At 37.3% G+C, this 16,078-nt stretch overlaps 1 protein-coding gene across 2 annotated transcripts; it reads left to right on the forward strand.

Annotated features, from left to right (window-relative positions):
• The first annotated feature begins 9,144 nt into the window (after nt 1-9,144).
• On the forward strand, nt 9,145-12,855 carry LOC117403376 (homeobox protein SIX2). Of its 2 annotated transcripts, none has more exons than XM_059024711.1 (2): nt 9,145-10,036; nt 12,290-12,855. In XM_059024711.1, the coding sequence occupies exons 1-2, from the start codon at nt 9,471-9,473 to the stop codon at nt 12,591-12,593; spliced, it is 870 nt and encodes a 289-aa protein (XP_058880694.1). In that variant the 5' UTR covers nt 9,145-9,470; the 3' UTR covers nt 12,594-12,855. The 2 variants fall into 2 exon arrangements, with proteins under 2 accessions (XP_058880694.1, XP_033861380.3); XM_034005489.3 differs by having other exon boundaries at nt 9,145-10,030.
• The last annotated feature ends 3,223 nt before the right edge of the window (nt 12,856-16,078 follow it).

Raw genomic sequence — 16,078 nt, forward strand, 5'->3', positions numbered from 1 at the left:
CTTGAAGAATGCCATGCCCTTTGCTTCGTAAACTACATTCTGTTTGCTGCAGTAATTCAGAAGACGAGATGATTTTTCCACAAATAACTTATCAGTTATTAACAAATTAGTCTTAGTATTTCACTATTGTTAGCATTAAAATACAAAAACGTTGAGATCCATCGAAGGCAATTAACACAATTTTTTTTTTAGCTTCAGATATTATGCAGTTCATCATCGCATTGAGGAATTTGCTGTGGTATTAGCATATTTAAAGGGTGTGTCTCTAAGGATGTATCAGTGTTACCGGAATTTCACTTCAGCCGTCACAGAAATGTGCTTTTCTTTATGTCTTTAAACCACAGTAGTGTAACATTAAGCCGTGCATTCAAAAGCAGTTAAACGGGGTTTCGATTGGAACATTCCTAACAATGATATTATCTTTTGAATACGGCAAATTGATATTTATTTATTTAATTCATTCATTTTAGTGAGGACGCGACAACTCACCAACATGCTTGTGTAATTGGTACAACATGTACACTGTTTACATTTTATTTTCATTTATATTTTCCAATTAAATCGTAGTTTATCTCAGTACATCTAAATGCACCATTTTCAAACTTGTATCCATGACCCACGATCCGTTTCACTGATCAGCCCACGTTTCAGACTGTGCTCCTCATCAGTGATCCGACTCACAGTGCACTCTTTACGCAAGGTGGTTCTGAGATTCTTTCATTACAGAGCATCACATTTTATATTTATTGATGAATTAGTATTAAGAAACACTGCTGCTAGTTTCATGAAACTGTCCTTTGTCACACGTAAAACTATTGATTAGCTTTAGATATGATAGGTCCATGTGCGCTTGATTGGAGATAATTTCAGTCTGGTACTTTAGCATGGCATAATTCTGTAAACACAGCGGGGATCTTAAACTCAACCACCACAGAGGAAATCAAGAATAATAATGATTTAAAAACGAATCAAAATACCTTCTGAAAAAGTAAATTGTGTTCATCTTCCTGGCTGAGGACTTAAAGGCACATTTTAAAATCTGTATTTGTGTGGTTTTTATCTTGTTATAATGGCATGTCATCTGTATATAGTTACCGTATTGCTTTGGAAACAGTAGTACAAAATGAAATTGTTTATTGGTCATTTAAATTGGAATAGTTTCGTCCGGTTACTGTGATAACAAACGAACACATGACCTTTACTATGAACGTTATCTTAAACAGCGGTCCAGATAAGATGCGTATACCTGCCGTTTTTACGCAGCAAAATACGCACAGCAATTTTGCTGCACGGCTTGCCTGCCTCCCCTCCCGCCTTCCCTAAAACTGCCACTAACAACTACATCTCCCAGAACGCAATGTCTTCAATTACTAGCCCTGTTGTCTTTGCAGCCAATCACAGTAAGAATAAGACAAATTCGAAGCTACACAGGTTGAAGCTTAAACACCCCAGTTCAGCTACAAATCCAACTGGAACCATTGTCAGAGGCAACCACTAAAAAAAGGTGCCTATAATATTAAACAAACTATTTTATAACGTATTATTGCATTTCCTTATTGTATGTATCTGTATGGCTTCATAATTAAGTTGTAACATGTTCACTGAGTTTAAGAATGTAATGTTAAAATATAACTAACGTAATTAATTTGCAGAATCAGTGTGATGCCGCGAAAAAATGCGCTGAACTTTATTGAACACACGCGTGGTTGTACAGTAGTTCAAATTAACATTGCAGTTAAAATGGAAGGCTCTTTTTAATGCCTACCCAATTACGATTAAAGAGTGTACAGTATTTATCGAAACCCCTGAAAATACATTTTACTCAAGATAAGTTACTCCCAGACCCAAAACCTTATCCGGAGCGCTGGTCTGATATTTTTTGTAGTACTGTTCCCTCCATTTCTTATTTATATTTATATCAACATGTATTGTTTTATTTATTTTAAATGTATATTCAAGATGTTTTACTTGTATATAATGTTCTTCCGTTGTATTACTCTGGGGATATAATTGTAGCCCATATACGGCTTGCAGATAGATTGATCCTGCACTAAACGGCCGTTTCGAGAGCACATAAAGCTGCTGTGCAGACTAACCAGAACACCAATGACCACGACCAATAACAACATGCTGCTGTGTTAAATAAAACACAAGAACAGGAAAGCTAGTGTCACAAATCATAGCCTGTCGTTTAGAATTAGTATTAACTGCTCAAACTGCAGCACCCGGGATGTTACAAAAATCAAATCAAATGATAACAAAACAGATCTTAAAACTAAAGGTTACACTTAAAATCAACGACAGCTATTTGCTAATTTGTTACAAATGTCTGTTGTAACACCAGCTAAATATTTACTTATCCTTTTAAAATCAACATGCACAGTAGCACGTGTTACTGTGATTCAACTAGTAAAGTGTTGAGCAATCAATCAAACACATACACTCAAACTTAACATAAGTATAGGTTATTATACCAATTATATCACGGAATAAACGCAATTTGTAATGTAATTGGATTGCATATTTGAGTAGGTTTACGCGAATATCCCATGAGATTGGAAACGTTTATAAGAGGTAACTTGTTTCAGTAAAGCTTTCGTGGAAGAATGTTAATGCAGCTATCTGCAGAATATCTAAATTATAGGCATGTTATGAGAACGTGGCAGTAACATAATTTGACACTGTAAAATACACAATTCAGCCTATCGCAGTTTGCATTGTTACTATATAGTTTTATTGCATATTCCATATTAAAATGGTTCTGAAATGTCATGAAATGCGTAGTATTTCTCCATGAGTTCATTGACTGCGACACGTGACTTTGTTACACCTGTTATTTTTATTAGGTTAGAATGAATATGTGTAAATAATTAAAGTGAAAGCCGATGGATCCATAAGCATTTTACCGTTTCAATCTGCTTTGAAAAAACAAATAGCGTGCCCAAGCCTGTTTGCTTCGACAGCGGAAAGTACTGGTAGTGTGTAATAAGCTTGACTGGCGAAGCTGTGCGATTCAGAGCGAGCGATCCGTTTTCAATAGGGCCAGGAGAGTCCTCGCCACAGCCACCCCGTCCCAGCATATTGGAACAATCATGTCAATTAGTGCAGGTCGCAAGCTGCAAGATCTCGGGTTAGTAGTGGGAGGTTGTGCAAATAGGGTCCAGCTATTAGAAGAAACGCGATCTCCATTCATCAGAGTTGTAATAATCACCGCTCAGACTGCTTACACGGGCCTGGCGAAGCTCTGATCAAAATGATCCGTGGAAACAAGGAGTTTACAAATATTGTCAACCGAGACGTGTACCTTGATTTAGTCTGTCATCCCAGGGCCTGCCGTGCAGAACGCTATTGAATCTGATGTGGGGATTTAGAGATTGCTCTGGGCCTGACAACCGGCAGAGGGGGAGGGGAGGGGAGGGGAGGGGAGGGGATCATTTGACAGTAATACAAACTAGAAATGCACATTTAAAAGTGTAAAATTGTTTGTTAAACGCATGTGGAAAAAGCAGCCTATATTTATATGGCAAAATGTGTAGGTATAAGTGCACACACTTTTTTCTTTTCTTTAAGCAATAGACTATTTACTTATTTTTCACACCTTTTAATCGTGCTTTAAAAAAACAAATACATAAAAATAAATAAAAAATAAAAAATATAACAAATAAAAACCTAACCTAACCAAAACAAATACATACATACATACAGACATAAATACATACATAGACAAATAAATAACGTTTCAATAAAAATAACGTTTTAATAAATAGGGGTCGGGATTAATTGTATATCGATAATGTATTTTGAATCCAATAATTCGCTTACAGAGAAATATATATAAATAAATACAGATACATACATATAGACATTTCTTTGCTGTTTATGGAGGGAGATTTCGAAATATTATAACATTCAAATAAATAAATCTGTTTTATACAAATCGCCCCTTTATCAGTAAAATATGTGAAGAGCTGCCTATATTGGTTTATAATTTCTTCACTACTCCGCTCAACACTGACTCCTGTAATTAATTATCTAAAAATATAAACACTATTTTCACGTCGGTGGAGAGGAGGAACGCTAGGCCTCTGTTGTGTAAAATATTGATTTTGTTTTTCTCTAGAGAAAACGAAGAAGCCCGAACTTAACACCGAGCTGAAGAAACGTACTCTATATTTAAGAGCTGGTAACGGGGGCGTGCACGGGGAGGCAAGCAGGAGCACTGGCCCCTCCAATAATCATCTCGCAAATATTGATTTCTGCTTATCAATGTATTGCGTTTGCTCTTTCTGTCACTGACGCTCACAAACTGAACGTATTTGCTCATAACGTGCAGTTATGGACGTGCGTGTACTCGGTTTGCACACGTTCCTCTATAACGTGCAGTTAAGGACTGGCGCGTGTGTCCCCTGAATGTTTGAGCCCAGCAGCAGTAGTACAATTGGTGGAAAAGCCGCACATTTTTTAATTATGCTATTTTATGCTAAACTGAAAACCGGAAGACTGTTAATACACTAAAGGGAAAGCACCTGTGAAGCTGAATCGAGAATTCCAGTGCAGAGTTCCTGAAATGCACTACGATTTGTTGCTTTATTTATTCAGTTGTTTTGTAATACAGGTTCTATTGTTTTTACATGAACCTTTGCAGCATTCTCTTTAGTAACTTCAATATTTCCTTGTATTCATAGTAGGCATATGCTGTAACAGTAACTTAAAACAAAGGCATAGAATGAACAGCATCGGGTTTTGCCGTAACTCATTTAAAGAGGTTTTAACGAGACAGGCTATCTCAGTGGCTTTTTTTTTATTTGCTGTTATTAAGTTACAACCGTATGTCTGTTTAGTGCAATACACACACTACCAAAATAATTGGACACTTACTAGAAACATATATGGCACTTCTAGCTTTAAATCGCTTTATGTGGTGTGCATACTTACTTGCCTTACACCATATGGCTAAGAAACACAACAATGAGGCATGTCCTGCTGATGAGGTTTGAATTACCAAGGCCAAAAAAATAAAGAGCGAATAAAAACTAGCGGATGGTGTTTACACTGCCCGGTGTTGTGTAATATTCTGCATCCCATGCAATTCTGCATCCCCTGCTGATTGTACCACATGCAGTCAGGTGGTCTGGCGATTCGTCTTCCGCACTTTCGCCACGGTTTGTTGTGTTGAAAGCCTGAAGTGTTCTAATGTTAAGGTTAGGTTAAGGGTGAGGGTTAGTCTATGTTTGCATGTTTTTTACTAATCAAAAACCACTTCATTACATAGAGTACAATCAGCAGGGGATGCAGAGTTTTATGGGATGCAGAATATTACACAACACCGGCGCTATGATTTACTGGCCCCCTGTTAAGAAGCCCCCCCCCCCCCCCCCCCAAAAAAAAAAAAAAAAGAAGAAAAAACGCGCAACGCTGCTGCAGCGTAACCTAAAGAAAACCTTTTGAACATAAATACATTAGCAGCAAAATCTGAATCTCACGAAAACGACGTTACTTTGGATCTCTATGAACAAGACAGTAATCAATCATATCCAAAAATTTCAATAAATCAATTGTTAACAAGATGAATCAATATGATTAATAAATAACTCGACTTAGTTAATATTGAAACATATTAATAGAGTCAAATTAGTCACAAAACGTATTAATCATAGGCATTAACTGGACGTTTTGATTAATGTTCTAGCATCATGACTGACAGCGATTTGGGGATGCTGTTTGGGTTTGTTGTGATGTTTTTTTTTTTTTTTTTCCAGACAGAAAGTTCCAAGCAATAGTTATATATAATAAACTATAACATTAATATTATGGGTCACATATATATATATATATATATATATATATATATATATATATATATATATATATATAAAATGTACAGTACAGACCATCGTAAGTCGCGACTACGTTTATTGTATGTTGCCAGTATATCCCATGTACAGCTGTAATTGATCTATTAAAATACAATGAATTAGCAGTACAGCTATGGCCAAAAGTTTTGCATCTCCGTATTAAATAATTTTGTTTCGGAGTCCAATGAAGCCTGCTGAATATGTTACGTTAACATATTGAATTAAATAACGCTTTGTAGTTTTCCATATACTTAAAAAAAAAAATGACAACAATTTAAAAAAATGGAAATTTTGAAATCCAACATGAAATACACTGTATAATGGCTATAATGGCTTTCGTTAGGCTTTTGCGATATCGTTCTGTAGTTTCTTTGATTACATGATGTTAAATAAAAAAAATGTAGGTGATGTAAAACTTTTGTCCATAGCTGTACCCGTTCTGCCATATTTCACGTGTGGAACTGCTCCTGGAGCACACCGGGCTGTTCGGCCGAACAAGCAGAACCCGTTACACGGCAGGAGGGTGGGACGGTTTCGCCAAATCAGATTGTCCAGTTCTGTTCGGTCTCATGAAATTACGCCTTTAGTATCACATCTCCTCAGAGCAATCAAATAACCTTAACAGTGATCTCTTGCCAGAGCGTTCGCTCCAGATAGAAACTTGTCAGCTGTGATTTCCAAATTTGGACTCTATGCCCTGTGGAAGTTGTGTTTCCCCCCCCGGCCCAGACGCCGGCAGAGCGTGTTTATTGTTCTAGTGGGAAATCATAACTACCCACGCGACGTGGAGTTTAAAACACACAATAAAAACTCCCTGTCTGCAATCTCGGAGAATTGTGCAGAAACAACTCTGCAGCCGACAGCCGACAGGCGACAGGCGACAGGCTGCAGGCAGCGTGTTGGGTGTTGCTGAATTTTGTTTCTTTTGGGTTTTTTTATTGACATGAAGCAAAAAGCAACACGCACAGTATATCATTTTCCAAGTTTAATTGATTATGAAACTATAATCCAGGTCAGAAAAGTTGAGCTCCTAAATTCAAAATGCAGGCGAATGTTTTTTAAATTATGTTTACATATCAGTAATTTACAACAGGTTATTAGCTGCATACATACATACATCTACTTTATATACATAAATTAAAACGGTGACATAAAATGTAATTGGAGACGGAATCCGGGCTTTAGACTGTGTTACTTTTTAGTGACTGTTGTACTCACGTGCGGGGTTGTGCGTAGCGCGTTTTGATACCTGTCCAATTGGGATGCGCGCACTGCCGTAAACAACATCCAAGTGAATGTAGCAGGTACATCTCCCTCGGGCAAAGGTAAAAGCAGCAGCTGCTCTCTCATCAAGGGCACGTCTTGATTAATGCAGCCATAAGACCCGAGAGATAAAAGCAAGCCAGGTATCCTGAAATCAACTTTACCAAAAAAAAAAAAAAAAAAAAAAAAAAAACAGGACACCTTTTATCTCTTGCCATCTTCTCCCCCCTTCTTTTAAAGAAACATCAGCGACGTATTTTGTATAATTTAATAACCCATATCTTTGTTCATCTTGTGGTCTGGTACAGTATTATTAAACGCGCTAGGCGAAGATGAAAGTGTATACTCGGCTGCAAGTAAGATTCATAAAAAATAAAAAAAAATAATGACACTAACTGTAACATGCAGAACTTTTTAATATTATAATTTACAATTTGCTAACAAGTTAACAAAAAATGTTTAAACAAGTTATTCTTTTTTTAATTGTCAAGCCTTTTTTCGGGCACGATTTCTTATATATCCATAGAGGAATACACTACCTCTGCGTACAATTAAAACGGCACCTTCAGTCCATTTTACCAACGCGATAGCATTACTAAAAGATGGATAGACTAGAACTTGGACGGTTGATACAAAAAAAGAAAAACGCTAAATCCCTACGAGCCGCAAGATTAAATATGGATTTCACAATGTTGAATCGTTAAAAGACGCGTCTGGCTTGTTTCTCTTTTGGATAAACCAGTCGTTATTTTTCCTTTTGAAAATAAGCGACTGAAAGGGGCTCCTTGTCACTTCCCAAACGTGATCTTTTCTCTCTCCTCTGGATATCTGAGCATTGACGTGAGTTTGCCGGGATCGCAGATCAGAAGGGTTATTTTCTACTGTATAAAACATCAGGACTGTTTCTAGAAGTGGGATAACAACCCAAAGACTTTTGTTTATGCAATATTGTCATTTGCATCCTAAACCAGAATTGTAAAAAACGTTCTGTTTTATTATATAACAAAGAGCGTTGAGTCATAAAAATGTGAAAATCTAAATTAAATAAAACAGTACAATTATATATATATATATATATATATATATATATATATATATATATATATATATATATATATATATATATTGAAGTTATCAACTGTTTTAATAAAGATATACATATATGAAGAGCATGTTTGGTTAATACCGTTTGCAGACCGTATAAGGTTATAAGTTTTCAGATGAAATACGTTTAAAATACATTTTAAAAAGTCCAGTCTATAAACGATGGTTATTTTTTGTCATGTTTTTTTTTTTTTTTTTTCAGAGCACAAATACGTGCAGGCCAATTAAATGCAGAGTTCAATAACAACCATATCAAAGAGAAACGTGTTAAAAACGCCTATAGAAACGTAGAAGTGTCTGATGTGAATATGTTTTTGTTTGTTTATTAATGAAAAATATGGCAGAAAAAAAATGTTCTCCCTGCGGCTTTTGAAGATACAAATATAGGCTATACTTTACTTGCCTTATAATTATGCTGTAATTATATTTAATGTCGAATCTGGGGGTGCAATGGAGTCCCAAAGCTAAACTGTATACGGACATCATTGAAAACGTGTAAGCATGCTCCGTTTAAAGAATGAAGGTGCTTTTACAAGAATGGTAACTTTGGCTTTGGTCAAGTGTGGCACGTGTGTGGTTGTATGAATGTACATACTGAGCTAATCTATGCACTGGCGCCACCCTATATTGAGGGGAAAGATGACTGCGCAGCGCCTCTCTGCTCTTTGGCTCTTCTGAGAGTCAATCAAAGTGGAAATTTCTCAAAGCCGTATGTCAAGCTGGGGGCGGGCTCTTAGTGTAGGAGAGCAATCTGTCAAGCCAGCCAGGGAGCAACCTCAAAGCGTATCGGGTTACTTGAATGACAGCGTAACCATGGCAAATAATTTGACTAAAACTATTGTCTTATCCTCACCATCCCCGGGTCAGATAACCAACCAATCACAGCCTACATAATCGCTTTTCTTGCCAGTTAGAATAATATTATTAAAACAAGCGAGAGAGTCTAGTCTTAGGAGTATGTTATGTTGAATCGGAATAGAAAAGGAGGTGAACGGCACTGGAAGTTGTAAAAGTTAGTGCTGTGATAACTAGAAGGGGATTGACATACAAAGTTGTTTTGAGTGGGACTTAAACCAGAGTTTTCGACCTCTTATCTGAAATATATCTCTCAGTGTGGTTTTCTTTTAAACACAGTTTGCTATCGCCGTGCAAAGGGGACTTACAGCGTTGATTCTTTTTGTGTGGTGGTCGCCAGGGTTGTGGATGTCTTAGTTTTAAAAGAAGAAGTATAAAACAGAAGAGGCGATCATGTCAATGCTTCCAACTTTTGGTTTTACTCAAGAGCAAGTTGCGTGTGTCTGCGAAGTGCTCCAACAGGGGGGCAACATAGAGCGCCTTGGCCGCTTTCTGTGGTCCCTACCAGCCTGCGAACACCTTCACAAGAACGAAAGCGTCCTGAAAGCCAAGGCCGTCGTGGCTTTCCACCGGGGCAATTTCAGAGAGCTGTACAAGATTCTGGAGAGCCACCAGTTCTCGCCACACAACCACCCCAAACTACAGCAGCTCTGGCTCAAAGCGCACTACGTCGAGGCTGAAAAGCTCCGGGGCCGCCCTCTAGGGGCAGTGGGGAAGTACCGTGTCCGCAGAAAGTTCCCGCTGCCCCGGTCCATCTGGGACGGCGAGGAGACCAGCTACTGCTTTAAAGAGAAGAGCCGGGGCGTTCTGAGGGAGTGGTACACCCACAACCCGTACCCGTCTCCGCGGGAGAAAAGGGAGCTAGCTGAAGCCACCGGCCTCACCACAACCCAAGTCAGCAACTGGTTCAAAAATAGAAGACAGAGGGACCGAGCAGCAGAAGCCAAAGAAAGGTACGAGTAAGTAAACATTGTTAGGGTTCTTGTTTTCTTCTTTGTTTTAAAAGTTGAGAGTAGGGTCGTTAATACATTAAGGATTAATACTTGTGAACAGTCAGATTATCGCCTTTTGAGTACTCCAGTTCCAATATCCTCTAGATATGTTTAAACAACTGCCGCTGTGCGCAAATCTACAGCAGCCATACAGTTAAATAGTTCAGCTCGTCATTTAGCTCTGATTTGTATTTATTTTATTTTATTTTTGTACTAGATTGAATAGCAATACAGATTTTCATGACTCAAACACTGTCTACAAAATGCTATAATTCAGCAACCCAAGTATGTATTAATTGTCACAACATCTTATTAAAACAAACCGTAATTAAGGGGCTTTACATCTCTGCATTGCTTTGCGCAATCCTGTTGTATATCGTCCATGTTTATCGAATCATGTTTAGCGTTTTTGCTGGTATGTTAACGCAGTGCTTGGGGGAAAGTAAACTATACGAAATCTGCAAGGGAGATGCCAGTGTAAAAAAAAATAAATACATGTATTAATCTTGAGACTGAATCCATAAGACGCACAGGCACTATCGTTGAAAACATTTCTCTTCAGATACAGTCATTATGTTTAACACACATGTACATTACATGGGCGGTTTAAGAATCTGAACGTTGGATTTTGTAAATTATAATTGTGAATTCCAGGAGTGCATTGTACTACATTATTTTAATGTGCTTTCGCAAAACCATAGGTGTCGCGTTTCGAAAATAGCCCAAGGCGTCCATATAATATTCTTACCTAGATACTCGAAATTCAGTGTAGCATATAGGTTACATTTAACTTTTCTGTTTAAAAACCGCAATAAAATAACATACATAAAATAATTATTATATGTCAGTTACTCTTTGAAGACAGGTAATAATAAAAAAGAAAATACTTTTTTTTTTTTGCAACCCTTGCCCGTTCTTCATCTAAACAAATATAAAAAAGACCAAATATTTAGAGTCCGTTATATTAAGTGCTGGTTCAGTCTTCAGAGTTTTAACATTATATAGGGTACATTGTGACATCAGTAAAGCTATTAAAATTCAAAATATAAATAATACTTTAATTACTGTATTCATAGAGGCCAGATAGATATACGATCAGTAATCGCTGTGTTTGTGGATCACTACTTTTTTGAAAAACCTATTGGCAAATATAATGATATTTAAAAATATGAAGTTTTCGAAGCAGTAATCATTAAAACCTACATGTTAAAGCGCTTTGAAAAACATTACACTGGTAGACTAAATTAATCAAATATGTCATAAACACAAAATTACACAGTCAAATACAATATATAGTGAATGCAGCGTGAACATTGACATGTAAAGATGTACTGCTTGCACCTGAACAAATACATTTACAAATATAGGCCTACGCATCTTTTATTTCGTTTAGTTTTTATATCAAAGGTCTTTGGAGTTTTTAAAAGTCATTTATATTTGTAATAAACGGCCGTTGTTCCGTGGTGCACTGTATCTATTTTGCTGTAGACTAGTACAAAAGCGACCTGCAGTATATCTTTGTAAGCGAGATCTTATCACCACAAAGAGGTTATACTTACCTTACATGAAACAAAAATAAAAAAACAAACGAAAAACAAACGATAAGCGGCGATTGTTTTTGTTATGACCTCTTCTCGTTTTAAACGGCGCTGGCCTATGTATTTTAAATAATTTGCTGCACACAGTTGATCATATAAAGTACTTTTTATATACAGATCAATGTGCAGAAAACCAACAAGATGCGACAGAGACCAGGGGGGAACACAACAGTATGTTTGCAGATGTGTCTATAAGGTTGTTTTTAATCATTGCCCCATGGTATATTTATTTCTAATTATTTCATTACCCCAAATAAAGTATAACGATTGTATTCCTAGCACATTATATTATGAACAGTGCCACTGACACACAAAGTAAAGACACTGGAAATACTTGTCAAATCAGATAAAAGTGTTAACTACTATATTATGTTACTAGCGGTTTAGTAGACAAATAACATGTGCATTCGTATAATAATTCTTGTTTGATAAATCAATATTTTAGCGGCGTTCCTGTTCCCTTCAAAAATAAGACTACACCATTAATTATGAAACAAACATAACAAGGAACCCAATAAAGTGCTTATTGAATAAAACACTGCTTGCATAGCTATCTAAGTGTAGATGTATCGATGGGGTTCTGATTGACTCCGTGTTTGCGTTCCTGTTTCTCTTCCTCCAGAGAAAACAACGAGAATTCAAACTCCAGCAGCCACCATCCATTGACTTCTTCCATGAATGGAAATAAATCAATTTTGGGGAGCTCTGACGACGAGAAAACTCCATCGGGGACCCCGGATCACACGTCGTCGAGCCCTGCTTTACTGCTGACTTCGAACTCTGGACTCCAGCCTCTGCACGGGCTGGCCCCGCCGCAGGGTCCCAGCGCGATCCCTGTTTCCAGCGCAGACGCTATGCATCATCACCATTTACACGATGTCATCCTGAACCCCATGTCGTCCAACTTGGTCGACCTTGGCTCTTAAAACAACAACAACAGCAACAAAAAACTACATCTTTTTATTTTCTTCTGACATAAGTGATGTACAAAAACCAAATCATTAGCGGATAGTTTATCAACAATGGGAAGGCCTGATGGATAGCTGTTGTTTAAAGGTACCGTATTAGAATGTAAAGACAAACAGCAAGGTACGATGTACACAGTCTTAATGTTTTTTTTTTTTTTTTTAAATCTTGCTGGATTTCAGTTGATCGATTTAGATGGACCCCACCTCCTCCTTACCCCCCGACCCCCCCCCCCCCCCCCCACCTCACCTCATCCCACCTCACCCCTTTAACTCCTCTAAAATTCGGGCCATGTTGTGAAGTTGAAATCCTCAAAAATACAAAGGGAAGTAAAAATAGCACTTTGTACTCTGTTGCAGCGTGTTACGATCAACTACAATGGCAACCTGTGTGTAGGTCTATTTGTGTACGGGCAACGCAGCTAGTGCTGAGTGTAACACACACTGAGTTGTTGTTCCTCTGAAGTTAAACACAAACCGTCTGACTTGCCCAGTAACACCCATTAGGACCTATGTCAAAGCGCTTACAGTAACACCCATTAGGACCTATGTCAAAGCGCTTACAGTAACACCCATTGGGACCTATCTCAAAGCGCTAAATTCCAGCCTCTGTTCTACTGAGAGTCTTAAAGGAGAAAACGTGTAAATAACAGCCATATTCACACAGCGTTTACCACCAAGTTAACACCAGTTTTGTTTTCTCTATAAAATATATATTCATGTAAAATAACTTTAAAATAAGTAACTCGGGAGCTTTATTTAAGAGCCCCGATATGTTGTTTCTGGTATCTGTAACATTTAGCAGAGTAGTACCCAGCACATTTAATAAACTAAATATTTTCTCCTTTAAATAGCTGTCAGATCGACTTCGAGACTAGTAGAGTTCTGAGAATATAGGCACCACTGTCACTTACATGTCGCCCGAACAGCTTACATCAAATGTAAACTTGCTTCACTATTGGGTATCTTACCTTTGGAATATGGAATATTATGTTTACAAACTGCAGATTTCCAAAAGGCCATGTCAAGTTTTCTTATGTTAAATGTCGATATACTTAAAATATCTATGATAAAAAAATAAAAAAATAAAACTATATCGTCTTCAATTACGTTTTTTTTTTAAATTGTTGTTTTATTGTATTTTTGTTTTGTTTTTGGAGACCTTCCGCATGTAAACATAGCAAATAAAAGCTCGACCCCACCATACTTTCATATTTATATACCCATCTGCAATAAAAGTGAAACTGACTTCACCACGCTAGAGAGTGTCTGCTTAAACCAGATTCCTTGCTTGTTGCTGGGTTTGCGCAGGTCTTCCGCGCATTGATCACCGTGGGACTGGTACTTTCAAACTTTTTTCTTCTTCGTCAGTTCGTCTTGTTAACCGTCCAGGTGAATGCCTTAGTTTATATTTTAAAATTTAACTACATTCTGTTATGAACCAATGTAAACCGATTTAGTCTCGTATGTAGGTTAATTGAATGTTAACCCATTCAAATGCTCTGTAGGCAGGTCTGTGTGTCTATCGAGTCATGGGTTTACATATACAGAAATATACGATAGCATATGTATGCGTTAATCAATTGGTATATTTCAGTTGCTTTGTTGCAGGGAAATATGCAGAGCCCGTGTTTTGGAGGCATTATATTACACATATACCATGATAATTCCTCATGAACCCATGCGTGTAGGATAAATGAGACACAATGAAACAGACGCGAGGGGTATAGGGAAAGAGAGAAGAACAGAGTCAAGACTTTTCTCATGGCAGTTACATTTACTCCTGTCAATATACATGACGACAAATCGGCATTGAAACATGGGTCACAGAAATCCTTAGCCTAATAGTAACTAGTTATATATGCATTTATATATCATTATGTATCTCTATATAATATCTATATCATTATATATTTCTATATAATGAACGGCACTGATTTGTTTTTCTTGTTTTTTTTTTTGTTTTTTTTTTTTGCAGTTGGATTAAAAAAACAATTCATGTTAATGTTCCATATCACATTCGGTCACGGTCTTTTAAAATTAATTCTTAGACATTTAAAAACAGTTTGCGTGAGTTAGAGAAGTTGCCAAGCCAAAACTTTGAAACAAACACAAACAAAAGCAGAATATGTTCATTTACAAACACTCATTTAAGATTAAGAACAACACGTTTAAAGCAAACAAACGTAAAAACAATAATTTTTGATTACTAATTTTTACATATTGGCATATTTTATATTGAACATGTCACCAACACGTTTTTTATGAACAATTTTAAAAGACTGTCATACAGGATAGTGAACTATATGTAATCCCTGTAAATCACGTGGTGTTTTCACTAGATCCCGGTATGCTCTCTTGAGTGTAAATATAGCAGTTGAACTGTGCGTGTAAGGTGCATAGAACCACACACACGAGTCTACCTCATGTCATGGTTAAGGTAGACCATGGAGGCTTTGGGCTGAATTGCAATAATGAGCAATTCTAGTTTTTAAAAAAAAAAAAAAAATAATAATAATAATTTTTTTTTTAATATAGTTTCACTGTTTTAAATTCCGCATAACAGATAACAAACTGTATAGAGGACATTCTGGAAAACCGCTCCAGCGTGCTGATTAAATAGTAAGATGGAAGCTTGCTTTCTGATGGAAATGATTCCAGACACACACACACACCGTGTAAGTGATAGGTGTGGAAATGACTGACAAACTACACAGCGCGACCAGTCAACTATTTGACCCCTTATTGTTATGATTATTAAGCGATTCTAAGTTCATAATAATATAATATTTTAAGAAAAGATGATCATCAGACATTCTTCTTTTCTTTTCTTCTATTTTTTTAAAGCAATTGCAATCCATCGAAGTGCTAAGCCATTGCAAGATGTGTGGTGCTGTGCTAAGCCATTGCAAGATGTGTGGTGCTGTGCTAAGCCATTGCAAGTTGTGTGGTGCTGTGCTAAGCCATTGCAAGATGTGTGGTGCTGTGCTAAGCCATTGCAAGATGTGTGGTGCTGTGCTAAGCCATTGCAAGTTGTGTGGTGCTGTGCTAAGCCATTGCAAGATGTTTGGTGCTGTGCTAAGCCATTGCAAGATGTGTGGTGCTGTGCTAAGCCATTGCAAGATGTGTGGTGCTGTGCTAAGCCATTGCAAGATGTGTGGTGCTGTGCTAAGCCATTGCAAGATGTGTGGTGCTGTGCTAAGCCATTGCAAGATGTGTGGTGCTGTGCTAAGCCATTGCAAGTTGTGTGGTGCTGTGCTAAGCCATTGCAAGATGTGTGGTGCTGTGCTAAGCCATTGTAAGATGTGTGGTGCTGTGCTAAGCCATTGCAAGATGTGTTCTATGCCAACCCTTATGCTTGGAAATGCTTTGCACTTTCAGCAAACAGTTGTTGTTGTATACATTATATAATCCATGCTTTGCTAATGCACATATTTTTGATACAC

The sequence above is a fragment of the Acipenser ruthenus genome, chromosome 5, assembly GCF_902713425.1.
Source record: "Acipenser ruthenus chromosome 5, fAciRut3.2 maternal haplotype, whole genome shotgun sequence".
Lineage (NCBI taxonomy): Eukaryota > Metazoa > Chordata > Actinopteri > Acipenseriformes > Acipenseridae > Acipenser > Acipenser ruthenus.

Bases quoted from the DNA above. Each gene is read 5' to 3' on its own strand.
- LOC117403376 (XM_059024711.1), top strand. From the start codon at position 9,471: ATGTCAATGCTTCCAACTTTTGGTTTTACTCAAGAGCAAGTTGCGTGT. The intron at 10,037-12,289 runs GTAAGTAAACAT...CTCTTCCTCCAG, and splicing joins GAAGCCAAAGAAAGGTACGA to AGAAAACAACGAGAATTCAA.